Below are 26,795 nucleotides of genomic sequence, written 5' to 3'. Positions count from 1 at the left end.
TTTATCTAACGGCTCAAATTTTTTAGTAATGTGAGTCATTGGATATAAGTGGATCAATGGTCAAGATTGAGTGTAAGACTTCTAACTTTTACACCGATGTAAGAACATCCTGCCCCAAAAGAAAATTGTCATGCCATATTTATTAGAACAGTATGGGGCACCCGTTAAATTCTCATCTGCTTTTTTTCTACCCTGAACCGTCACCTAATACATCACGTGGTCAACGCGTGGCCAATTAGAAAATGACAAAGTTCCCGAACAAGCCATGATATTAGTAATATTCCGAAAGAGAGAAAGAGAATAAACCTTTGTAGCAAATTTGGGATAGGAATAGATCAGTGATTGGAGGACAATTTGGTCATTCCAGCAAAGTATCATTAATATTTTCGAAAACATTTTCACTTGCAGACGAGAGAGAGACGAGGTGGTCGGTGTTCCCGTTGGTCCATTCCGAACCACCAAAACCAACAAAATCGACCAAAAAGCCCCGTTTATGATTCGCAATTTATACGTTATCGTCAAGTTAATTCCCGTAATATAGTTGCAAAATTGAAGTAATTGAAGATTATGGGTATGGGAATAACGATGTAATGAGTAGTGAGTACGAGTTAGAGGGGTTGGGTTCTGAAACCGGTTTTTTTCTGGTATCCAAATCCTCCACGAGAAAATTGACAACCACCTAGGAGGAGGTTGTGGAGGATTGAGCGTATCAAAGGGTACTAATACAAGAAGTTAAGAACCTCATTGCATAAAGAAAGGGAAGATAAACCAAAATCGTCATCAATTTTTTGAGACCCCAGATTTTTATCTGAATCTGTAAGTCTATGCTTTCTCACCTTTGGATTGTCAATGCTCTCCTTCCATTTTTATTTTTATTGGGTGGGAAAAAAGTTTTGTTTTGTTTTCTGATTTTTATACATTACATCGATTATTCTGTTTCTATCTGTATATATATATTTTTCCCAAATTAATGATATTTATGTTTGCCATGCAGTGCTGTTGTTGATCAGGAACCATAATAACTGGAAAAAGACAAAGGTTGGAGGAATACTTCATGTATAGTGTTGGGGTTGTTTTGATTGGAAGCAAGGCTTAAACTTTGGGGGTCTGTTTTTGTATTTTGGTGTTTTGACAAAAATGAATGTGGTAGGCAGAGTTGGAAGCTTGATTGCAACCCCTTTTCACCCCTTTGGTGGAGCTGTTGATGTGATTGTTGTTCAGCAGCAAGATGGGACCTTTCGGAGCACGCCTTGGTATGTTCGGTTTGGTAAATTTCAGGGTGTTCTCAAAGGTGCTGAAAAGATTGTCAGAATAAAAGTTAATGGTGTTGAAGCTGACTTCCATATGTACCTTGACAATTCTGGGGAGGCTTATTTTGTGAAGGAGGTGGATGATGATGATAAAGGAGTTGAGTCAAATGGGGTTGTTCAAGATTCTAGTAACAAAAATAATAGTTTTTTGAGTAATGTTCATAAACTTGATCATAGCATCTCGGATTCTGGGGTGCTTCGGTTGAAAGATGAAGGTGATTCCTTAGTTGTCCCTCCAATTCAAAGGGCAGAATCTGATGGTGATAGGAGATTTTACGAATTCCAAGATGATCGATCTTCTTTTGAAGATTCAGTTGAGTTGTCAGAATATGGGTCTAATTCATTTGAGAGTCCAGAGAGAGAGAATTTTGTGGACTCACACGGTTCCCTTCCAGAGATGGTCTTGGTGAGTGTGGATGGTCATATATTAACTGTCCCTATCTCAGAATCAGAGCAGAATGAGGAGAATGTGCAATTAAGAAATCCTCAGTTTCATCTGGGCCCAGGTGAAGAGACTGACTTATGTGAAGGGAATGAAGAGATGAGTTCTGGCGAAAGTGCTTCGGCTTCGGCTGCTGATTATACTAGTCAGCTGGATGCTCCAACAGGTGAATTAGCACCCACATGTTGCAACACTAATGGTGATGATAATACTTCTGTGCTCCCACTTGAAGTTTGTCAAGGAGAGGAGGAACATATTTGTCAAGTACAGGAAACCTTGGAGACTAAAAATCAAGATCTTTATATGCAAACTGATTCAGAAGGGGTTGTATCTGGTGTCGAGAGGGAGAATGTTTTTGAAAGCTGTTTGGAGCCACAAGAACTTGCCCAGCAGGCTAAAATTGCTGATTTACATGATTTAGCTTCATCATTGGAGGTTCAAAATTCGGCAATGAAATCTAATGCAAGTTGTCCGGTAGTTGATGAAAATGAACAAGAGAACATTGTACAATCTCAAAATGTTGATGAGTTGTCTCCCCCAAATGGTTCTATTTCTTCTGATGGCCATAGATCTCCAAAATCAGATTTGGGACTTCAAGAGATTGAGAAAAATGCATCAGTAGAAGTTGAAACTGCTTCTGGCTCTCATTCTGTTACTATTGATACTCAATGGAATGATGAACATATTGGCAAATCAGTGTCAAATGATGTGGTAGATGAGAGTCAACAATCCCCTGCACTTGAAGGTGTTAGTAATACAAGTGAGGTAGTGGAACCTCAAACAGAAACTTCAAATAAAGGGGATCAAGGTCATTCAGGTTTGAGTAAGACCTGTGCGGAAAATTAGTTGCTCTTGGATTCTGCAATTATTTATTTGATATTATTGGAGTATTTACTTACTTGCATTCATCTTATAATTTGCAGGATTTGAGATCTCACTTTGTGGTCATGAACTTAGGGCGGGTATGGGTTTGGTAGCTGCTGCTGAAGTGTTTGAAGCACATCGGATATCTGCAGTGGACTTTACAAGTTCTGCACCATCAATAATTAAGAATCAAAATCTTATTATCAGATTTAAAGAGAGGTACTTGACGTGGGAAAAGGCTGCTCCTCTTGTTCTTGGAATGACTGCGTTTGGTTTAGATTTACCTGTTGAGCCCAAAGATGCAATTCCTGTGGAACAGGATGATGCAGTAAAGTTCAGATATGATGATACTGGATCACCTTCGTCTGGACGCAGATGGAGAATTTGGTCTCTTCCTTTTCGAAAGGTCAAGACACTTGAGCGCACCAATAGCAACTTATCAAATGAGGAGGTATTTCTAGATTCTGAGTCTGCATCTCTTGTAGAGCCAACTCCAACTTCCAGTACCCAGGGATCTCCTCGTAAACAATTTGTAAGGACAAATGTTCCCCCTAATGAGCAGATAGCATCCTTGAATCTCAAAGATGGTCAAAATTGGGTAACCTTCAGTTTCTCTACAAGGGTTCTTGGAACACAACAGGTTTTGACATTTATTGATTGTCTAAGTTCCCATATGAAGTTATATGCAGTGCTTGGGTTTTGTTTATTTAAGAGAAAATTTTTAATTGCGTAACAGGTTGATGCTCATATATACTTATGGAAGTGGAATGCAAGAATCGTAATTTCGGACGTTGATGGAACTATTACCAAGTAAGGCTACTAATAATGCTTCTTGTGCTACTAAATATTCTTTCAAACTTGACATAGATGCTTCTTCACCGTTGTTATTCTTCTCTACCGTCTTTCTGACTTTGTACTCCATTTAATTGGACATTTATTTAAGATGAAATCCCTGTAGGCACCTATCATTCAAATTTTGATAGTTATTGATGCTGTTGAGACTGTTACCAAAAGAAGGACAATAGGGAAGGGGGTGCAGGATCTGATTTGAATATATGAAGTTTCAAATTTTAGTTGTCTGTCATCTTGGGTTCAGGCTTTGTGTAATCTTATGGTGCATTAAATGACTTGTTGTCGGAGTGGGATGAACCAAAGCATCTATCATCAGCTTGTGTGCATTCTATATTAAATTCCTCGGCTGATCCCTTGACTGAATCTTGAACAGAATGGTCTTTGTTACTCTGGGTTGTTTTTTAAAAGTATTTACCCATGCCAATTGTGTCTGAGTTATTTGTACATGCATAAGAAAAAGATGTTAAGCATGATTGCATTCGCCGTTATGCCTAGACAAACATGTCTGAATGAAAGTTGTACTAAAAAACACTATAAAGGAAATAGAAGGCAGAATTGCATTATGGTTTGAGAATCATAATCAGCACCTTGTTTTTTCCTTTCTTTTAGGTCTGATGTTTTGGGGCAGTTCATGCCTTTAGTTGGCAGAGATTGGACTCAGTCTGGAGTGGCAAGGCTTTTCTCTGCCATTAAGGTATGTACATTGTTTTATTTATAAAGATCTAACTTATGTTCAATTCAGCTGGAGTTGGAATGTTAAGGCCAAAATTTGGTAAGGTAAATGGAAACAGATCTTCATAGGATTTTTATAAGAAGCATCTTGTACATATAATGTTTAATTTAATTTCCGCTTTGTTGTTGCTGCTTATTCATTATGTTTCTGGTTACTATGTTGTGTTTCTTAACTAAGATGTATACATGATTCTCAAATTAGTGGTTTGAGTTTGTATAACTGGCAAAGGGACAAAGAAAAGAAAATTCAGTTACCAAGTAACATCTATATACCTCTTGGCTATTCTATTTTAAGGATGAATTGAGCTGTAGACTAGAATTGCTTATTGCATCTGCAGTTATTTAAAGCACACTCTCTCTGGGGTGGGTTTGTTAAAGATCTTATGACCATAAATGCAAATGGGTTTGGAAGGAACTGAACCCTGCTCCTTTGAGCTTGGGCTTGAGATTGCTCAGCAAATGAGCCTGAAGCCTGGTCAAGTCATTTTTTTGCTCAATCAACAAGCACAGTTGCTCGGAAGGCTAGTGTCCATGGTCTGTTGTTGTTACCATACAACATTTATGGCTTTCTTTTACTTCCCCCCTTTTTCACTTGCATTTCATCAATATTGTTATTGTTGCTGTTATTATTATTATTACTATTATTGTTGTTATTTTTATTATTATCATTATTCGGTTTTGGACTAAATTTCTGCTTACGTTTCTTCCGTTGGAATGAAAACGCAAATAAATATAGGAAAAATAGTTTATCCTTTTAAAGGATCTAAGTTATGTCTTTTTATCCCCTCATAACTATGTACTCTAGGGAGTACATAGTTATAATATTAAAGTTGTACTTTTTTCTCTCTCTTGAGAAACTGTCGGTTGAAGTGAGAAGTGGAAAAAAGTACAACTTTAATATTATAACTCCCCGGAGTACATAGTTATAAGGGGGTGAAAGGACACAACTTAGGTCCTCTAAATGGACAAAACGTTTTCCCATAAATATAATGGTTATTAGCATAACTTTTACTGTCTCTCTAATGCAAATTGTAGCCTAGCATGCATGATGATATCATGATACCTAATGTTCCATAGATTTGTATCTCAAGAAGATCAATGTCTAATAGTAGATCCGGATTTTATGTCAGGAAAATGGATACCAGCTACTGTTTCTGAGTGCCCGGGCAATTGTCCAGGCATATCTAACCAGGAACTTCTTGCTTAACCTGAAACAGGTATTGAATCAACCTGGTTTTCTATTATCAATGACAGCTTAATTTCCTATATTAGAATTATTCTGTGCTTCTAAGTAGCTGCATCAAAGAATTTGTCTATGAGAATTTCTTTGAAAAGGTAGGCATCAACTTTCATCCACCTTCTAGTTTTGTGAAGCGATATGGATCTTGATTTAATATCCAAAGACATTAGTTTTTCTTAACTGCACCTGTGGCTGCTTATTAAGTCATCGTTTCAAGGTAGTCTGTTACAAACCTCTACTCAGATCATGAAAATAAGAACAGAAACAGAGATCATTGGCCTGAATAACTTCACCTTTTTCATATATTGAGCAAAAGATAATTACAAGACAGTCTCACTGAGACAATTACAGGGAAATCAAGACAATTACAATGAACTGGAAATCAAAATAACAAAGCACAAAGAAATAAAAGATAATGTGAGACAATTCTAGAGTTCTCACTCTCCTAATTCCAAAAGGGCCCAGTCACTACTAAGATTCCAGATACCCAACCATGCTGCCTTCCCTTTGTATATAACTACCTTCAAGTCACCTCCACGCTCTCCATTCTGTTACGGGGCAATTTGGGAAACTCCTAGCTGACGTGGCAGTAGCTGTGTATGTTTGTTGACTAGGATCGTATCATAGTCAAAGGCAAAGATGGCCTTAAGGTACCATGGGGTTTTAATGCCTTGAAACAGGAGATGCTAAAATTGCTAGTTTGACTGAATAAAAAGAAGAAAACAGTAAAATATTTGGCTATTTTACATTTTACATCAACTTGCTATATAGGTGAGGTTAATTAATCATGCAAACATTAATTTTTATATTAAAGCCAAAAAGAAAAATGTTTAAAGCAGGATAATAAGTGGGTAACAAGTTCTAGATATTAAAGATCGTAATTGGAAGACTTGACTACCAGGAAAATTTCATTAAGGTGTTAAAGGCAAGAGAAGACAGTACCAAGGGCGCCCTTAACTACACTGCATCATTTTATTTACTTTTTTGCAATTAAGTTATCATTTTGTTACCCCTGTCCATGTCTCTCTATGTGTGTGTGTGAGAGAGAAGAGACAGTAAAGATTTCTTTGTTATGTTCTCTTTTTATTGGCATGTTTGATTTTTCTGGCCTCATTTTGCAATAATAGTTCTTTAGCTAAATAAAAGTTTTGTATATTTGCAGGATGGAAAAACCTTACCAAATGGACCCGTTGTTATTTCTCCTGATGGATTATTTCCCTCACTTTTCCGAGAAGGTGAGGCACTTTTAACCTGAGATTAATTAAGGTTGCATTGAATCCTACAATGTAGTCACTTGTTAGCTGTGTGATGATAATTGTAAAGAACCTTGGGATACACCACCCCAAAAGCTAGCTCAAAGGATGGGAGTGCCCAAGGCCTTATAAACTCCACATTAGTTGCACATACAACCAATGTGGGACTATATATCTCAACACGCCCCCTCACACGAGAACCCATTGGGCTTGAAGAGTGGACAATGCAACAGGCCCAGCCTACCTGTGCTAAGAAACGCCACAATAGAAAGTGAGGGGCGGCGAGACTCTGATACCATGTAAAGAACCTTGGAATACACCACCCCAAAAGCTAGCTCAAAGGATGGGAGTGCCCAAGGCCTTATAAACTCCACATTAGTTGCACATACAACCAATGTGGGACTATATATCTCAACAATAATGACTTCACTTTCTGCTGATGCAATTTTGCTTTTTGTTTGATGAATCTTTCTTTATGAAGACTATACTGCTGTCTCAAAGAAATCAGAGAGAGAGAGAGAGAAGAAAGAGAACGAGAGTGAACAGAAGAGAGAGAGAGTGAATAGTTCATTAAAATGAAAAGTATTACACGAAGCTCATTTATAGAGCTCAGATTTATGCCACGTCATCTAGTTCATTTACAACTATAATCAATTAACTAAACTGATCTATTTTGCTAATTACAAAATTAACCCTGTGTACAACTGTACACCTTTATCTACTCTAATATGCCCCCTCAAACTCAGGGTGGATGGAGATAACTAAGAGTTCACCACCTTGAGTTTTTCCCTCAACACAGCAAACCGTGAGGCAGATAAACTCTTAGTAAGAGTGTCAGCAACTTGGTCCAAGGCTGGAATGTGGCAAACTTTTATTTCCTTAGTAAGAACACACTCTCTGACAAAGAAGATATCTAATTCCATATGCTTAGTCCTGGCATGAAGAACAGGATTATGAGACAGAGAGACAATACTCAGATTGTCACAAAGGATGAGAGAAGTACTAAACTGAACTTGAAGCTCATGAAGAAGAGACTTGAGCCAGAGAACTTCTGCTGTAGCTAGAGCAAGGCTGCGATACTCAACTTCTGTACTAGATCGAGCAACAAGATTTTGTTTCTTGGACCACCAGGATACTAAGTTGGATCCAAAAAAGACACATGCTCTTGAAGTGGACCTTCGATCATCAGGGTCACTAGCCCAATCTGCATCACAGAATGCTGTGATAGAGAATAAATGGCTAGGATTGCATGGATGTAACAACATACCATGATGTAAGGTGCCATTTAAGTAACGTAAAATTCTTTTGACAGTAGCCCAATGTTCTTCAAGAGGCTGAGCCATAAATTGACAAGCTTTGTTTACTGAGTAGCTGATTTTAGGTCTAGTGAGTGTAGCATATTGGAGAGCCCCCACAATAGAACGGTAGAAAGAAGGATCTGAGTAGTAGTTGAATCCATATTTAGAAAGTTTGCAGCCAGATTGAAGTGGAGTGGAAATTCCTTTTGCCTCTGCCATTTGAGCCCTATTGAGTAAATCTTTTATATATTTAGACTGAGTAAGACTCAATGCTCCAGAAGATGCTCTCTGAACTTCAATGCCAAGAAAGAAATCAAGTTTCCCAAGATCTTTAAGAGCAAACTCAGAATGAAGTTGTTGAATTAGAGACTGAATAAAAGTTGAATCACTGCCAGTGATGATTATATCATCAACATAAACCAAGAGAAAAACACATTGAGCTGACTTCCTGTAGATAAACAGTGAGGGATCACATTTACTAGCAATAAATCCAAGATGCAGTAGAGCTGTACACCTTTATCTACTCTAATACTATCAATATCATGTAATTATTATAACCTGCTAAAATTTACAATCCCGCTAAAATTTACAATGTAATTTACAATCCTGCTAAAATTTCTTTGGTTTATCAATTGTGAAAAACATTGACAACCTTCTATTCTTTTTGTTATTTCATGGAGTTTAATTATATATATACCTGACACCCATTAAAATCAGTTCTTTTTTATTTAGACAACAAAAATATTATAATCATGCATTACCCATATGTTTACATGCTTATTATCATCGATCTTTTTTCCCCTGAAAGTGGATTTGTGATATGTCTCTGACTTGCCATTTTGTGTGCTTGGTCCCTTTACCGATGGAAGTGATAAGAAGAGCACCTCACGAGTTCAAGATTGCTTGTTTAGAGGTGACTTTCTGAACTCAAAAAATCATGTCACTGAATATAAACTCGGATATGCTATTAGAAGGCATCTTCTTAGCAGCAATATTTTTTTGCAGGATATCAAGAGACTTTTCCCTTCTGATTATAATCCATTCTATGCTGGATTTGGCAATAGAGACACAGATGAACTTAGTTATAGGAAGATTGGAATCCCGAAGGGCAAAATATTCATTATTAATCCTAAGGTGTGCATCCTGGATTAATATTTCTTAACAGTTAGTATTTTCTTTAGTTCTTCCTTGAGACCAACTAAATGACTACGAAAACTAACAGGGTGAGGTGGCTATTAGTCAACGTATTGTTGGTGCAAAGTCATATACATCATTACATACCCTCGTTAATGACATGTTTCCACCTACTTCTTTGGTAGAGCAGGTGACAAATCATTTCCAAACCCCCCCATTTGAATGGCAATTTTGAAACTTTATTAAACCAACAATTTTGACTTTTAATTTCTGAACATTGCAGGAGGATTTCAACTCATGGAATTTTTGGAAAATGCCATTGCCAGATGTTTAGTTCCCTTTGACAAGAATTCCCTGGTATTGAACCATCCGAGATGTTAACCAAAAAGCCAGACATTCCTTCTATAATTGATTGGAGAGTATCCTTCTATACTGTAATTCATTGATGGGCATGTAAGTTTTCAAAGAACATTATTTTCATTGTGATGGCCATGCCCTTGCTCTCCTTCTTTTTTGATCTTCATTAAATCTTGGTTTATTACAATCCACCCCATCAACAGAATTGTATAACATTTGGCTTACATGTTAAATTGTACTACGCTTAACTACTAAAAAATAAATAAATTGTCTTACACCTTGGTGTATTTTTCATTGGGAATGGCACAAATGTTCAAGAAAGCAAATGACTTTTTCTCTAGTTCTAGTTTTAGGTTGGGTGGATGCGGTGATATGCAACTTCTTCAAGGGAATAGGGATGTCACTTAGTGGGTGCAGGTGATGTTCGTGTCAGATCGAGGCCTGACACGAATATAAATACACTTGACATGGATACGATGTAGAGAAAGATTTGTGTCAAAATCTTGACATGAACATAATTTATATTTATTTTGTGGGTTGATATGATTAAAATAATTAGTCAATACTAAAATGTCTCGTTTATTATATGGGTTGGTAATGACAACATGAATAACCTCATTTCATAAATATTGTTTTGACATGATATCACACAAGAAGAATAATTTGAAGAAGATTCATGCCGGTCTTTGTTGTGTTCGTGGGCTAATATAAATATAATATCTTTTTTCAGGATTTAAATCAATTAATCAAATTATAGTGATTAATAATTTCTAAAACGATATTTTGTCATTTGATGAATTAACTGAATATGTTTGGTGTTATTATTATACCTCTTTCAAGAAGTTTTTTACAAACCAAAAAAAATAGTGTCATCCATTCAGTTAGGGGTGTCAAAACGGGTTGACACGAATACATCAACACTAACACGACACAAATACATCAACGCTAACACGACACGAATACATCAAAAATAGTGTCATCTTTTTTTTTTTTTTTTTTTTTGTCAAATTGTAATATAGCAAAGTAATACGCAAAATTATTCTCGTTAATCGTTACTAAGTCCGCCAATTTATTTATTTATTTTCTGGATAGGTAAATCGTTGTTATTTCCTGAAATTTCACGAATCAATTAATAATTTAATACTCATCCGACCACACCTTAGCTGGACTAAGAATGATAATTATATCCATCAAATATAAAAATAAAAATGATAATTATTAAATAAATAATAAGAAACAATAATTCTAGTACTGATATAAAGGAGGTAATAATAAAGATATATTATTGAATAAACCCCACTTAAACTTTTATATACAAAAAAAATGGAAATAATAAAGATATATTATTTTTTAAAATATAAAATATAAGTATTGAAATTTAATGATGGATTTAAAGAAACATGAAGCGAAACGGAAGGCAGAGGAATCGAACTTAATGACACCAAAAACAATGAATGTTTGAGTTCAGCATGTCGCGGATGCGCTTGACTTCTTCTTCCTTTCGCCATTTTTCTCCCTCACCTCTCTCTCTCTCTCTCTCTCTCTCTCTCTCTCTCTCTCTCTCTTCTTCACAAGCTCCTAATCTCCATTGCATTCCCAGCTACCATTATATCTCACACTTATCAGAATCAACAACCACCCACCTTCACCTTCATCTATTCCCTGTCATTTTCATTCTTTTCTTTTCACCTTTATAACAAAGATAGATACACACTTTCTTTTTCCTTAACCACATTTGCACATATATACACATAGAAAGAGAATCAGAGGAAGAGTATATATATATATAAAGGAAAATTAAAAACGGTGGTGAAGAGTGAAGACTGAATAAGAATGTCGTGGGTAAGATCGGCGGTGATCAAAGCGGTGGAAGCAGGTGGCCAACACAATCTCAGCCGCGCCGTTCGCAACTACGCCGACTCCGTCGTCCTCCATGCAAGCAACGCCGTCGCCGGCGGCGCCAAAATCATCCAGGACCGCATTGTAACTAAATTCTCCAACTCTCCACCGTACCCCTTTTTCTAAAAAATTTCATTTTTCCTTTTGCTTTTTCGTTTTTAATTCTGGGTTTGGGAGAAAGTTTTTACCTTGGCAATGGTACCTTGCAGTACAAGAAATCTCTAGATTCCTCTCTTTCTCGAATCTAGTGTCTGAATGGTTTTATTAAACAGGTATCTCGTAATATGCAAAGTTTTAGGCATACTGTAAAACGGTTAGAAGAAGTTTCTGTTTCGTGTAGAGGGATAGAGAGGGTTCAGTTGCTAAGAAGGTGGCTGGTTGCGCTGAAAGAAGTTGAGAGACTAGCTGCTACTTGCACTGACCCCAATGCTAATGATCCAGATAACCAGTTTCTTTCTGATGAGTTCAAGGATTCACCTGCAAAACCCACTTTGGTTTGTGAAACCTATTTGTTTTTTTTTTATTTCTGCTTATGTTATTTTATTTTATTTTCCCCTCTCCACTTGCAAGTTTTGGTGCATCGCAGCGGTAAGATCGCTTCTCGTGACCGGAAGGTTACGGGTTTTAAATCTGGAAAATAGTCTCTTTGCAAAAATTGCAAGGGTAATGCTGCCTACAATTGACTCTCATCCCCACCTTTGCAAGTCCGGGAGCCATATGCATCGGGTTTACCGTTTTTATTTTCCCCTCTCCAGTAATGGCCTCACTATGTTAAGCTAGCTCACTTCTTTGAGTAGTTGTTCATTCTTGTAGTATGTGACCATGGACAGGTTTACTATGTAGACCCTGGCATGATGGGTGAACCAAAAAATTTTCGTGATGTGTTTCTTCACAGTCAAGCTCTTGAGGGCATAACATTTTCAATGGTGAGTTTAAGCAATGCTATCTTTAACTGCCACAGTGCCAAACTTTTGGATCAGTATATTAAATGAGTACAATGCCCAATTGCCTCATTTAGTTTCTCTAGAGGATTTCCATGTTACAATGGGTTAGGTTTGACAGTTTTTGGTTGTAACTTGTATGAATTTGCTATCAAATTAAGAGTCAGCTTGTACTTCCCATATGGAAATGAAAATTTAAATTACATAATTTTAATTAAATTCTATAGAAGGGGTGATTCCTAATATATCGTTTTCTTTAAACTGCTAGTTATTTATTCTGGAGAAAATAGTTCTTGTTCTGGTACTTGTTTGAATCATGGGTATAGTTAGCTGATAATGGTATGTATAAAAATTAGAACATGAATGTATAAAAATAACAAGGATCCTACATTTATTTGTCTTTTTAATACAAACTCAATGTGTTGTGACTTGAGGAACAATTCTTAAGAATTTGTCTACTTTCAGTGATATTCTATTTACAGTGGCTTAGCTTTATATTTGCTGATTTATGAAACTTAACCGCAGGTTATCTCTTTTGTGTGACTCAGATTCTTGACGCACCAAATGAGGAAGAAGTTTCACTACTTTCAGAGATATATGGGTAATTTTCTCTTTCTGTTTTTAGCTTTTCTTTTCTTAAACTGATGTATCCGCAGCCAAATATTGGTTCAAAATAGTTACTGGTTAAAAAACTGCTTCTGGTTTGGTATGGTTGTACAGGCTCTGTATTCAAGGAGGAAAGGAAGAACATATGGCCGTGTTATCCAGCGTGCAGGATTTGGCAAAAGCATTTTCTGGATATGAAGATGAAGTACTGGTAAAGATGTTAATATTTTCTTATAGATTTATTTGTTTGTGGTTAATATAAACTCACGTACAATATTATGACTTGTGTGGAGCATATGTGAATACCCATTATCATTGATACATCAGACCAAACGACTGTAGTAATACTTTGCTTGGGAGTTCATGATATCAGTAGGTTGATGTGAAGCTCAGAATCACAGAGATGCTTTGATTTTATATGCTAAGAAACTTGGGGTCTAATGGCATCCTCATTTAAGAACAAAGGTTGAGGGCTTACAAAGCTCTAAATCAACACCGATAGAGTATATAAGTTATACATCTTAACTAGTGATGAAACATACAAGTGGCTGAGAGGGGGCAGCTCCCCCCCCCCCCCCCCCCCCCCCCCCCCCCCCCCCCTCTTTCTCCCCAAATTTATTTTCCCCTTTAACAACCAAAATTTTCTTTAATAAATCATATTTAAAGAATTTAGTTAACACTTTAACTCTTTTTAGTATGCCAAATTAAAAAAAAATTAGTGACATTTTCGCCCCTGCGTTGTTTTTGGTCAATTTCTGCCACTGACCTTGATTTTGCCATAACATGCAAACTGAATACTGTAATTTTATGAATTCATAAAGGTAACTGGTGTGATTTATTAAATGTTAATTAAATTTTATTATTCTGATAAAACTGGATCAGATAACAAGGAAATAAAAGAACTCAAGCAGCTTTTTGGCCCAGATAAATATCTGAATTTTCTGTATATTGAAGAAACAAAAGGTTGCAGTAATGGAAATTTGCAGAAAAATAACTACTACACAGCAGTGCTGTTTACAGAATGAAAGTTCTAATGGCAAAAGCTAAAGATCAGCAGATTAGAGAGATGCTGAGCTCTCCAAGTTCAAGTTCCAATTCCAATTCCGAGCTAACTCCCTTTCGCATGCTCAACTCAACACATAACCAACCTTTCTAACCAACTTAGCCAGCTCAGCACCTACATAACAGAATTGAACACACTTAATTACGTGTGCTATCATCTAGAATATTCTCATGGTTAATTTTTCTCCTGTGATGCCTCCTACCATACACCTTCATGTGTCGTATCATATTCCTATCTGGATTTCGTTCTAACTTCTCATCAATTTTGTTGTTTGAAGTGGTCTTTTGGCTTATCTTGATTTGTTGCTTGCAATATACGCTCTAACAACAACATCTGACTTTGTAAAAGTATTGAACTTTTACACATTTTACAAGAAGCTACTTGAGTTATATACACTTATTTGGTACCTAAGTATCTTTCCCTTTCCTCCTTATTTTTTTAACAGGCCAAGCGAGAGGAATTACTTCAATATGTCCAAGCTGCAATTTCAGGGCTGAAAGTAAATGCTGATCTCATGAGGTTGTCTGTTGTTGAAAAACATATCTTTATTGGTGCTTTGACCTTTGAGATTTTCTTTTGATTATCAGCCGATATCTTATTTGATGCATGCTTGGATTATGCCGTGCCAGAATTTCCATGGTTCACTCTTGCATGCGTGGTCATGGAATGTGTTTTTCATAGCTTAATTGATTGTTCATGCTTGATAACTTGGAGCATCACTTATTTTTAACACACTGCTAATATAGTTTACTGCGATGCATTTGGTTTTGATGGGTCATAGATACACTATATAATTAGTGAAAAATAACACATATAAGGCTTCTCAGTTATTTATTTACATATTACTTGGTATTTATTTTCCTTTTCTTGATGTGCATACACGAGTTACTAGTGCTCCTTGAAGATATTATGGTATTCAATGTTGAAATCGAGCATTTACAGAAGTTTGAATTGTATATTAAATTATTGGATTCTAAAACTTTCAACCAGTGCATGATGTATACTGAACTATTATGTTAAAAGATTTTCCCCACTTCAATTGATACTGCATTTATTAAATCTTCTTGGGCTATAATCCATCAAACCATTGTCAAGACTCGAGCAAATGTATTATTCTTTTCTCCTCTTGTATGTGATGCATCTCCTCTCTCAGAATAGAAGATGAGGCCTCCAATCTGATAGAAAAAATTGAGAAGATGAAGGAAATGGATGCAGATCATTTTGTAAATTCACCTAAAAAGACCAATGCTGTGGCAATAGAGGTGAGCTTGCATTTCTTATATTCTGATGCATGTGGAACAGCTACTTGCCTATTCACATGCCCACTTCCACATGGACACTCATATAGTCCTCTTGTGAGGGTAGGGGTGAGTGCAATCTTTGTATACAGCCTTATCCTTTTATATTTGCAAAGATGTTGTTTTCCATATTTGAACCCTTGACCTTTCAGTCATAAAGGAGCTGCATTACCACCGCTCTGGGCTCGCCCTCTTTTGTTGCAATAATTATAATTTACTGGATCTTGAGTATTGATTGAAATATTCAATGCTAAAAAGTACAAGTGACATATTACGGAATGAAATTGAAGTATTTAACGTAATAATGATATCATTCGTGCTATTTTCTTACTAGCTCATTATAAATGTTTGCTTCTGCTTTTTGGCTCATGTTATAACAAATTTAAGGGGTAAACAGTTATGTTAAAAGTATTAGTTTCGTAGGTTCTAATGTTCCTGAGTTGCTGTCTGCTAGCAGGCATGTTTGATTTTTTATTACAAGATTGATGTTCCTTTCCAGTGATGCCTTAAATCTTAATGACAAGCTGGCTAACTGCCTTTGTTTTTGGGATTAATGCCTTACATGTTCTATTACTATAGACGAGCTTCTTATATGGCTTATGAGGATTGTTTTAGGCACTTATTCATGGATTTAAGATCATGGATTAATATGTAAATTTATACTGTGGTGAAAAATGAGCATTTTGGTTTAAATTCAGGGTCATGATGAAGCTGTGTTAGAAATTCAAATGTTTTCAAAGTTGGTGGAACTCTTATTGAAAAGGAAATCCTTTAGCTACGGTGATTCTCCACAACTTCATGCTGAAAAGGTCTTGTCCAGTGATTTTCTGTATTATTTATTGTTCATCTCTTTTACTCCTGAAATCTTACCTCCGTGAGTTTTTTTTTCTTCCAAGCTTCACTGAAAAGAGCGTATAAAGCATTCAAAACTGATAATGCATCATGTGAAATTGTCTATGCTCCATTACGTGAATTATGGAATGCTAACACGAAAATTTAATTTTTATCAATTCTTTACTATAAGCTTTTAGGGGAAGGTTATACTTACAACCTATTTTTGTTTACAACCATATCTTAACCGTTGATTTCCGTCAATCAACGGTTATCATTCATTGTAAATTAAATATTAATTAATGAGTTTGATTTGTGAAAATAATAACGTTGATTGACAAGTAACACTTATCTCGCATATTACTAAGCATTGTAAAGCACTCAATGCATATATTTAGTTTTTAAAGAATTTATTGTCAATGTTTTTTATTTGCTATTTTGAAAGTAATGTCTATATTTACATATGTTCTATGTAATCTATAAAATGTTAAATATGATTGTTAACATGGTTGACAAAGATCAACGGTTAAGATATGGTTGTAAAAGGTTGTAAACAAAAATAGGATGTAAGTATAACCTTCCCCAAGCTTTTATAGTTCTAAAATCCGAATAGATTTTGTTTTCTGTATTGTATTATTAATACTCAACGGCTTCTGCAAGCAGGCATAATTTTTTTATTCACAGTGCAATGATGCTTAGTTTCCTGCATTTGGAGTTACACATTTTTTGTGGTTGATGATGTGTGATTGATTGACTTGCAGGTTGATAAATTGAAAGTTTTATCAGAGTCTCTTGCAAATTCTACCTCAAAAGCTCAGAGTCGCATTTTGGAAAACAGGTGCCAGAAATAGTTATTATGAGTTCCTTATAAATAAAAAGAAAGAAGAAGAAAACAGTTTATTTCTTGTATATGTTGTGCTTGCACAAGCACTTGTGCCTTCATTGAGTATCGTGCAAAGGTACTGAACGTACTTCTTATAACAGCTCTTTGTATCAAGATATATATAAATTTTGTAACAGTGTAACGTGTTGATAGTATACTTGATGCATCTCAATTCTCATCTGCTTTTTGGCTAGTTGAAAGTTGGCGCAGAAAAGAAATGTTGACCCTTCACTGAATTTTTAAGTTTTTTTTCTTAAATTCTGTTGCATATTGTCACGCAACCAACTCTCCTTAAGCTGTTGAGCAAAGATACATGAATGATTTATTATATCTCTTAACACATTTTTGTTCTCAACCAGATCTCAAAAAGAAGAAGCACTTCTTTTTCGGGTAACTAAGACCAATGAGGTTGGCCAAATTGAGAAGGTACATTCTCCTCAAAAGCAGCAGATTGTTTTATCTTATTGTAGATGTAGTGAAGACTGAAAACTTTCACTGAAGGAACTTTCCTCAACCAACAGGTCAAGTCACAAGCTCAAGTATTGAGTCCTCTAGATAGTTTTCTTCTTTTACGAGGGTAACTGATAAGACCAAAGAGTGCTGACAAAAAAGTCTTGGATTCTATTCCTATTGGTAATCCTTCATTGGTAGGTCATACATATGTAAATATCATTATAAATCCTCCCTGAGGCTTGTAGCATGCCCTTATCTTGGAATGGGGCAACTTCTTCCCCTCCTAAACCTTTATCAATAAAAAAATATATATATATTCTTTTCTTGGGAAGGGGAGGGGTGGTTGGGGTGGTTAGACCTCACATCTTTGGTTTCTTCATCTCTTCATCAGATGTTGAAAATAAGCAATGCCTTGGTTTTTAGAGGTGAAGGAAAGAACAAGGATTTATGATAGATAGGACTACATTATGTACAAGGACTCGAGTATTACACCTTGGGTCTAATTCTATAATTTTCATATTGATCAAATGAAACTCACTCAAATTTCTTGCAAGATTGGAATCTATACAGATTTTCATTATGCATTATTGTTTGTATAAAACTTGCTCAGCACATATTTTCTATTTCCGGAATAATTTTATTTCATAATATCTGAAATATACATAAAAAATAAGTCATGCAAGAATCTATCTTCTCACAACATTGTTATTCTACGTAAAATAGTTGTTCAATCAATTTAGAGTTTTTCCATTTTCTGACAATTTTTAGTCGTATATAAAAGAAATGAATTAATGTCTATTTTGAAGGAACCGATTTACAGAATACTTGTTTTTGAAATAGATATACAATGGCTGGAGTGCATTTTGCAGGAATTGGCAGTGGAAATTGAAGAACTTCAGAAGCAGAAAGATGAGCTTGAAGACAGACTGAAAAAGGTTTTCTTTTACCTCCTCTTGAATTCTTGGATTATGATGGAGTTCAGGAGTTACATCCTTTGTTTTGTTGCATGTACATTGATAACTATATCAAGTTTACTGTATGTGCACACACCGATGTGCATTTGCTTAATCAGCTATTATGCCCTCCTATTCTCAGTCTGCAATATGATCTTCACGGATCTGTCTGTTACCCTTTGCTGGCATTACATAAGCCTGAGATATTATTGTAGGTCAACACCTTGCTGGTGGCTGCTCGTCTACGCCTCCACAATGCAAAAGAAGAAAGAGAGCAGTTTGATGAAGCAAGCAATGAAATTATTGTACATTTAAAAACAAAGGTACAGAAGTTTATTTCATTCCTTAGGGTCGCATCTACATAAAAATAAATAAATTAAGATCTTGTTTCAAAGGCTATAGGAAAATTAATGATGTGATGTAAACCATTTTATTGTTTGTCATAATCTGTTGTAAAGTTTTTCTGACATTAGGATGATGAGATGGTGCGAGCCATTACTTCTTATACAATGGAAGCCAGTGTTGTTGATACGTGGATCCATTTTCTAGAGAGCACATGGGTTCTTCAAACCTCACATACAAAGAAAAAGGAGGAGCAGGTCAAGTATGTCCTGTAGTTTAATACCAACGGGCAATCAAATATGATAAAATAGCTATTGAAATTATACATTTTTTGAAGTTGTTATGCAAATCAATATCTGGCATGATAGTCCCTCTTATGTGCATGTATATTCTCATTTATTAATTTTCATGTTATCTAATGGTTTTTTCTTATTATATATAAAAGTGCTGAACTGGGGAGATATGGAGATCATTTTGTGAATTTGGTTATTCATCTTCTGTCTTCTTACAAGGTAATAAATCATCCTAGCTTGATATCTTTCTTCATTGTTTTATTAACTTGTCTACTGCTTTTTCCTTATATTCTCTTCATCGTCTTACTTATATGTTAGGAAAAATTGGGTTCATCTGTTACTCAAATAAGAAAACTTGTGGAGAATTTAAGTTCAAGTCAAGGGTATGGCCGTTCTGCCTCTCTGAATTCTCTATTGTGTCAAAACCATGCCTCCAACTGTTCATTTATATCAGGTTAGAAATATCAGCAGCTGTAGATGATCATGATGGTTCGAAAGTAGTGAATCCAAGGAAAAAGCTTGAAGAAGAATATTTGGATATTGAATCCAAGGTATTTTTCTTTTTGATGTTTTATTGATCTCATTATGTGAAATGAAAACCAGTCAGGGAGTACTATTGTGCAAGATTTTGAGGTCTTAACAGTCGCTTATTTCTTTTTCTACTTGTCAGTTTTTAACCACACTGAATATAGTGGACACCTTGAACAAGCAGTTTCACAATCAAAAGGAAGGCATTTTCAGGTATGTTATTTCTTGCTCTCTTTCTTCCCCTGCCCCTCTGTCCTTCTTTATTTTTCTCATGTCAATATATTGATAGATAAGTGTTACTACACGATACATTAACAATTTTGATACAGAAAAGACATGGACAAGGTCACAGAACTATTAGATGCCATCAAGAAAACAAAAGATGAATTTGAATCTATTGAGAGGCCAAAGTTGGATATTGAGAATCCACCTCAAAGTTCAGAAACACCATCAAGAAGTCCTTCACCTACCTCCAGGGCTAATAAGCACAAGCAAGATAGAGTGATCAACCCTCCCTTAATTACTGGGAAAGCTAAATCAGTAGCAGCAGAATCATCAAAAATAGAAGCAGAACTTGATAAATTAAGCGATGATGACTCAGCGGAAGAGATAAGTGAATGGGAGTTTGATGCTCTTGATAAAGATCATCATCACACCAGGAGTTGAACACGAACAAAATAGACTAGAATTACTGGTGGTTATAAAAAGAGTTGAACTAAGTTATCTTGGGAGTTTCACTTAACCTATGTACATGAAACAGCTTTGGTCCACTGAAAGTTGTATTTGTACCATATTCAATCATTGATGAAGTGTAGATATTACACCATCTAACTTTCATGGATAGGTCTTGTTTGTGTAATAATTTTGTCAGTGAGAAAATTCTTTTATTATTAGTTAGAAAATGATGACATAATTGACTCAAGAAAGAGCTGTTTTGTACCTAGTCCTGTAGGGTTTTGAGGATTAGCTCTATTTTCACACGTTAATGAATTACCTGTATTGTATTACTCAGTTCGCTAGGTCATCCAAGTGAGAAAATTTAACTTAATTTCCTTGGTAATATTTTGACGTATCAAACAACCTTTTTTAAACTTTCCTACCAAAATCACTTTTCCACCATATTTCTACTAATTCTATTTTCCTGGTAAATTTTTTTTCTCTCCTAAACCAAACACCCCTAAATGGCACGTTGAGGTCCTAAAATTACTATAGTAGGAGGTCAAATACCTTATTATTTTTAATTTTACATAATATATTAAATAATAAATTAACATGCTAATAAATTAATATAACAACAACATATGCAAACTCAATAATATACATAACATTCATAAGTTTTATATTATTAAAAATGATACTTAAAAACAAGTTGAAACATGACATGATATTTAAAATGACATTGTTTAGTCCTTAAAAAAAAAAAAAAACGTTGTATGAATTTTTTTTTTTTTAAAAGAAAAATTGCAGGTTTGACTAGTTATCCACTAATTTTAGACTGGTTTAACCAATTTTCTATTGTTAATTTTTTTTCTGATTTAGTCTTATGCGTGAGATAGACCAATACCTAACTGAATTTTCTATTAAACCAACCATTCAGGTTTGAATTTTGCATCTATGATTATTGATTTAAAGCATAGGGAACATACCATGTACACTAGTATTAGAATTTCTGTCCTTTTTTCTCCCCCTTTATTTTACAGCAGAAGTAACTTGTGGGGGTACTATTTTAAACATACCCCAAAACTTTCTAGTTTTGGTGCACAAGGACCACCAAAACTAGGTGGTACTTTTACCAAACCCTCCCCCTATATTCTTATTAGGATTTAACATTAGATTCTAATTTAAAAAGAAAAAAATAGGATCCGTCTACAAATTCTATAATATATATATGTGGCAGATAAATTTTGCTGCCACAACTGTAAACAAAATGGAACCCTATTTTTTTCTTTAAATCTTAAAAAATTTCTCTTTTGAATAAAAGAACCACTGAATTTTCGTGGTTCTAGTGCACCAAAACTTTTCTCCCCCAAAATGTTAAACTTCCATGCATATTCTTTTCTTTTCTTTTTTGGAGATATTCATCGCTTCACTACTAGTTCGATTCGAGGTGGTCCCGGGATTAAGACTTTAAATCTCTTTCAAAGACAGTACTGAAAAGGATCGAACACATACTTTCATCCCTATTTGTTCAATTAGTTTCGTGACGACAACTTAACTGCAATCATTTGATACTTCTATGCTTATTCTGGTTATCATGAAACCCAATTATGAAATGTAAAAACCTTTTGAAGGTAAAAGGAAAAAGATAAGGTAGATACCATTTGGCCTCACCTGGAAGGGTGGAAGATAGGAAGAGCCTTTATCTCTGCAATGACACTCTCCACTCAATCCGGGTGCTGCCATTCCTGTTATGTGACCCATTACTTCTCTCACAATAAGCCAATGACCTCTAAAACGCTGTACTTGAAAAAGGATCATGTGACTTAGTTTGATGAGCAACACGTGATGTGGCACTGACATTTTTCTACTACTTTAGAGATGACTAAAGAAAAAAAAGACTCTGTATCAAGCAGGCTTTTCTTTTCCTTTCCCTTCCCTTAAATTTGCCTTAAATTGCACTTGTTGTTTTGCCTTTTTGGTAGTAGGAAGTTGGTGTTTTACATTTACATCATGTTAAAACTTTAAACTCTCATTTTAAGTTGAGAAATTCTTGCATGGGGTGGAAGAAGTTTTCCACCACCACCACATTAGTAACAATTATGTGATCTCATGAAATTTTATTTTATTTTTTGTGGGTCATGTTTATAGAACCCATCATATCATATGATTTTTCCAGAATTATATATAAAAAAAAATACAGCTTAGACTCATTATGTATTGAGCTCATTTACCAAATGAGAAACTTTATTCGGCAACCGTTATATATAAGAGGGATATTCACCATTATATGGAAGTACAAAGTCATCTTAACACTCTTAAATCTGAATGGAACAAGACTCTTTCTTTATGAGAGTTTTAGTTAAAACTCAACTTGGGTAGGGGAATCTGCTGGAGAATGAGAACTTTACAAAGGGAAACAAAAATAACTGCCCTCGAGCTTTGTTAGTTGTCCTTTATTTTTCAATCTCGAAACCAACGCTAACCACTTTTGGTTTTGGAGATAATTTACCATTACGTAGGTCCTATGGCCTATAGGTAACACATTCACCACTTCCCAGTGTCTTAATTTTTGTACTTGTTTATGAGGTAAAACCTCAAGTTTGAATACCCAAATCAGTAATAAGTTAATAACACAGGCAAAGAGCCAAAGATGAATGGCTAAAAAAACTGTTACATTTTGACCTGGTCAAATGGACACATTCTAACCATAACCATGAATGATTGCCCATTGGTCGATTGAGATAGAGAGACGGGGCCTTCAAAAGTATGAATTATGTAGAATTGGTTAGTTATAGATTAGGCACAAAAGGAAAAAGAAAAAAATAAAATTCCCTTCACAAATTTCTTGCTCCTTTAGTATTTCTGATGTCCGGACCCACCACTACGAATGTGCAAAATGCAAAACATGTCTTCCTAGAAAATAAATGATGCCTATTGTTTTTTTCTTTTTTTAGTAACCTCATCCAGTTCTTTCTTTGATCTAGTCCGATTCGAGTATTGTCGGACTTAAAGCGGGATGACTTTTTCAAGATGATTTTTTTTATTCTTAGAGTGCGAACTCGAGACCTCTAATTAAGGAACACAAATTCCTTACCACTTGTGCCAGCTGTGTTTGGTAATGATGTTTATTGTTAAATATAAGCCCTTGTGTTCATGAACATAAGAAAAAATAAAAATAAAAAACCATGTTTCGTTTACCTTTATTATATTTAACTAACTCAATGAGTGTAGCTCACTTGGCTATATGGGCTGATTAGGTGAGGAGGGAACGTTAATTCAATTTTCACCAAATATATTTTTGGAGAGGGACGAGAAGTTTTAATTATGACTAAGCTCCGACTTGATATTAGTCATATAACCAACTCAAAGAGTTGAAGCTTGTGGAGATATTCAGGAGCTGACTCGTCTCAAAGAGGTAATTATAGTTGGTATAAATAAGACATGTGTTAATGAACATAAGAAAAAATAAAAATTGAGTGTAGCTCAGTTGGTTACACATGCTGGGTATGTAGGGAGAATCTAAATTCAATTTCCACCAATACATTTTTGGAAAGAGGCGAAGAGTTTTAATCGTGACTAATCCCTGACTTGAAATTAATCATATAGTCAAATTCAAAGAGTTGAAACTTATGAGAATACCAGAAGAAATTCACCTAAAAGAGGTAATTAGGGTTGGTATAAAAAAAAATTTACTTCAAAGTTCAATCTTTATTTACGTGTATCATGCTCTATAGTGTACAATTATATGAGTTACAGTCTCTCATATATAATGCATGCTAGTACCTTAATCATATATAGAAGATAAGATATGTAGACTAGACAGAGGTTGTAGATTCATTTCATTGAGACCTCCCAAGTAGATGTATCATGTACCTGCTTCTGCACTTGGTTCAATCTGGCATATAAATCATTGTGTTCATACTTTGTCATGGAACGAGTTGGAAGGTTGAGTGTGTTACATTGAAACTCTACATAAAAACAATGTTAGTGTCAACATCTTCCTTTGAGTTGCATATTCTTAACATGTACTTTGACGTATCAAATTCAAATGGAACATGACAACAGAAGAATGAAAGTATTCATCGAACACATGGTTTTGTACCAATTATGTTAACCACTAATTACGGATGATACATTGTAGGGACTAAGTTTTAATCTCATGTGATGCTTAATCAGTTCCACTTTGAAGACCAACTTAAAATACTCATTAAAGTGAAATTAAAATCTATCATGGGAAAGGTAAGAATTACAGCGTGGATTGAACTTTGTAAACAAAGGGGAAATAGGAAAAAGGAGAAAAGAAAAAGAATAGTGAAAGCAACAGAGATACTTTCAAAGATCATCATTGCTCTCTTTATTGCTACTTTGACAGATATCTAGTGCGGGTAACTGCATCTATCTCTATGGTGCATTCTAGTGCCTTAGAGGTATATACCTAATGGGAAAAAAAAGAAAGAAAAAATAATAAAAAAATTGACCTAAGACTACACTAGAGTCACAGACTAACATTATCTTTGCATGTCACAGGACCACAAATTTGAAACCCATCTAAATTTTTTTAATGTTTCGGATTATTCACACTTGTGCATGTTCTGGGGGCTAATAATTTTTGTTTTTTAAACAAATAGATACACAAAAAATGAGGAATAAATAAATTAGTAAGGAAGTGACTGCTTAGTAGGATGAAAAAAAATTCAACAATAAAATAATATCTTCATTTCATGCTTGGGAAGCGCCAAACATACTTTAAAAAAGAATGCTTTTATATTTAACTAAGGGGTAATTCAAATGGTAGAAGAGGAGTGATGTGAAGACAGAGGTGATAAGATTAATATTTTCATATAAAAAATTTGTGTTGCATTACAAAGTTTGGCAACATCATCACTTTAAAGAATACCCTGTCCTCTTTCCTTGACTAAGGAGCTCAATTTCCCATAGGCATCTCCATACTCCAACAAACACAAATAGTGAAGCCAACATCACAGTTGAGAGAGTCACATGAAATGGCAACAAAAAAAGCTACTTTGGTTCATGTAGATGAAGACTACATTGACATGGAACTAAGTTCTTCCTCTAACTTGTTCCCTTATTCCATTGGCTCTCCACCACAGAATAGAGAGTTTGAATTTCAAATGACTTCTGAATCAAATGAGAAAGAGTCCACAACTTCCCCAGCTGATGATCTCTTCTACAAAGGAAAACTCCTTCCTCTTCACCTCCCTCCTCGCATGAAAATGGTTCAAAAGCTTCTAGAAAACTCCAATGCCACCTTTGAGTATTTGAAATCAGAGTCATCTTTGGAAGATAGTGACTTTCCCTTCACCACTGACCTTAGAATGCCTTCTACAAATGCCAGAACCCCTCTTGAACACTGCAAAATCTGTCCTTCAGAATCATGCCGGGTTAGCAGTGATGTAAACCCAGATGAATACCTATTAGAATGGTCTTCTGATGTGAATGGTTTGGTTGGTGATCTTCCCAAGAAGTCTTGGCCCAAGAAACTGAAACAAATGAAGCAGTTTTGGCTTGGCCAAAGACTCAAGGCTTCAAGAGCTTATCTAAAAGCTTTGTTCAGCAAATCTGGTTGTTCAGACAAGTCTTGTGCCAGTGCTGCAAACAATGTGGGAACAGAGAAGAAATCAAAATGCAAAGACTGTCAGAATAAGTACGTGAAGGTTGCAAAGAAGAACCCTTTTGAGATTTTTTATGATAATAAGCATCAAATATCTTGTGCTGTCATGAAGACCCTTAAAAGAGAGATGATTGTAGATGATTTCTGTAACCACAGAAGGGCTTTCTCTGGGGTGGTTCAACGACATTGTGCTACTAAGGCTTCATCTTTGTCCACATCTTCATCTGGGTCATCTTCTTCATCTTTATCTTTCTCATTCAGCTCAGCTGGGTATTATGATTTGCAATTGTTCAAGAGGAGCATCAGTGCAAATTCTGAGCTTGAAAGTTCAGTAGAGGGAGCCATTGCCCATTGCAAACAGTCTCATTAGCAGCATAGTTCAAAGAATAGTTCATATGATAGCAGGATTTGTTCTCAATTTGCTACAAAAGTTGCAGTTTGTGGAAATGAAGAAACGGCAACACTTGCCAGCACTAGAGGGTGAGTGAGAGAGTGGAGAAAACCCTGTAATCTTGCTATTGCATTTTCATTTGAAATGCTATTGCATTTTCATGGAGTTTGGTGTTTGAATTAACAGCTTGGGTTTTCCAGCATTATTTTGTTCAAAATTGATAATCTTGCTCTCTCTTTTTTTCCTTTCTATATCTCTCATATTCTTTTACATGTTTCATACTTTCCAAAGGTGTAAAATTGAATCCCTTATCACTTAGCAGTACCATTATTATCATTAGCTCAGAGGAGTAATTCGTTTGGGCAAAAGTGACTTTATAATTTTTTAAAAGATGCACACTTATGATACTCCATAACATAGTTGCTATGATAGGAAACCTTACACTTGTCTTCTTATTTTTTGAAATAGGTCCAAACCCCTTGATTAACCCCTCTGTGCTATCATCAATTTTGTGGATTTGGGCCATCAACACACAAACAA

The 26,795-nt window shown here is 35.3% G+C and overlaps 3 protein-coding genes across 4 annotated transcripts; all 3 read left to right on the top strand.

Moving 5' to 3' along the window:
* The first annotated feature begins 378 nt into the window (after nucleotides 1-378).
* Nucleotides 379-9,746, top strand: LOC133296364 (phosphatidate phosphatase PAH1-like). Of its 2 annotated transcripts, none has more exons than XM_061495326.1 (11): nucleotides 379-816; nucleotides 995-2,569; nucleotides 2,676-3,256; nucleotides 3,353-3,426; nucleotides 4,078-4,162; nucleotides 5,331-5,417; nucleotides 6,603-6,675; nucleotides 8,861-8,904; nucleotides 8,997-9,125; nucleotides 9,214-9,315; nucleotides 9,409-9,746. In XM_061495326.1, exons 2-11 carry the CDS (start codon nucleotides 1,138-1,140, stop codon nucleotides 9,457-9,459), a joined length of 2,658 nt encoding a protein of 885 aa, XP_061351310.1. In that variant the 5' UTR covers nucleotides 379-816; nucleotides 995-1,137; the 3' UTR covers nucleotides 9,460-9,746. The 2 variants fall into 2 exon arrangements, with proteins under 2 accessions (XP_061351310.1, XP_061351308.1); XM_061495324.1 differs by having other exon boundaries at nucleotides 995-2,575.
* A 1,569-nt stretch (nucleotides 9,747-11,315) lies between these two features.
* On the top strand, nucleotides 11,316-20,265 carry LOC133296367 (uncharacterized). Its single transcript, XM_061495330.1, has 18 exons — nucleotides 11,316-11,465; nucleotides 11,654-11,875; nucleotides 12,212-12,307; nucleotides 12,871-12,923; nucleotides 13,043-13,139; nucleotides 14,437-14,510; nucleotides 15,145-15,253; nucleotides 15,988-16,098; nucleotides 16,882-16,958; nucleotides 17,363-17,429; nucleotides 18,326-18,391; nucleotides 18,625-18,732; nucleotides 18,883-19,013; nucleotides 19,197-19,263; nucleotides 19,363-19,427; nucleotides 19,499-19,595; nucleotides 19,715-19,785; nucleotides 19,902-20,265. Exons 1-18 carry the CDS (start codon nucleotides 11,316-11,318, stop codon nucleotides 20,236-20,238), a joined length of 1,998 nt encoding a protein of 665 aa, XP_061351314.1. The 3' UTR covers nucleotides 20,239-20,265.
* Nucleotides 20,266-25,235: 4,970 nt separating this feature from the next.
* On the top strand, nucleotides 25,236-26,332 carry LOC133296378 (probable membrane-associated kinase regulator 4). The gene has a single exon (XM_061495347.1). It carries the CDS (start codon nucleotides 25,236-25,238, stop codon nucleotides 26,232-26,234), a length of 999 nt encoding a protein of 332 aa, XP_061351331.1. The 3' UTR covers nucleotides 26,235-26,332.
* Nucleotides 26,333-26,795: the final 463 nt, after the last annotated feature.

Source organism: Gastrolobium bilobum, unplaced genomic scaffold (genome assembly GCF_033153095.1).
Source record: "Gastrolobium bilobum isolate Gb01-03AN ecotype WA unplaced genomic scaffold, APGP_CSIRO_Gbil_v1 utg19603, whole genome shotgun sequence".
NCBI lineage: Eukaryota > Viridiplantae > Streptophyta > Magnoliopsida > Fabales > Fabaceae > Gastrolobium > Gastrolobium bilobum.
This window is presented reverse-complemented; position numbering and strand designations above follow the sequence as displayed.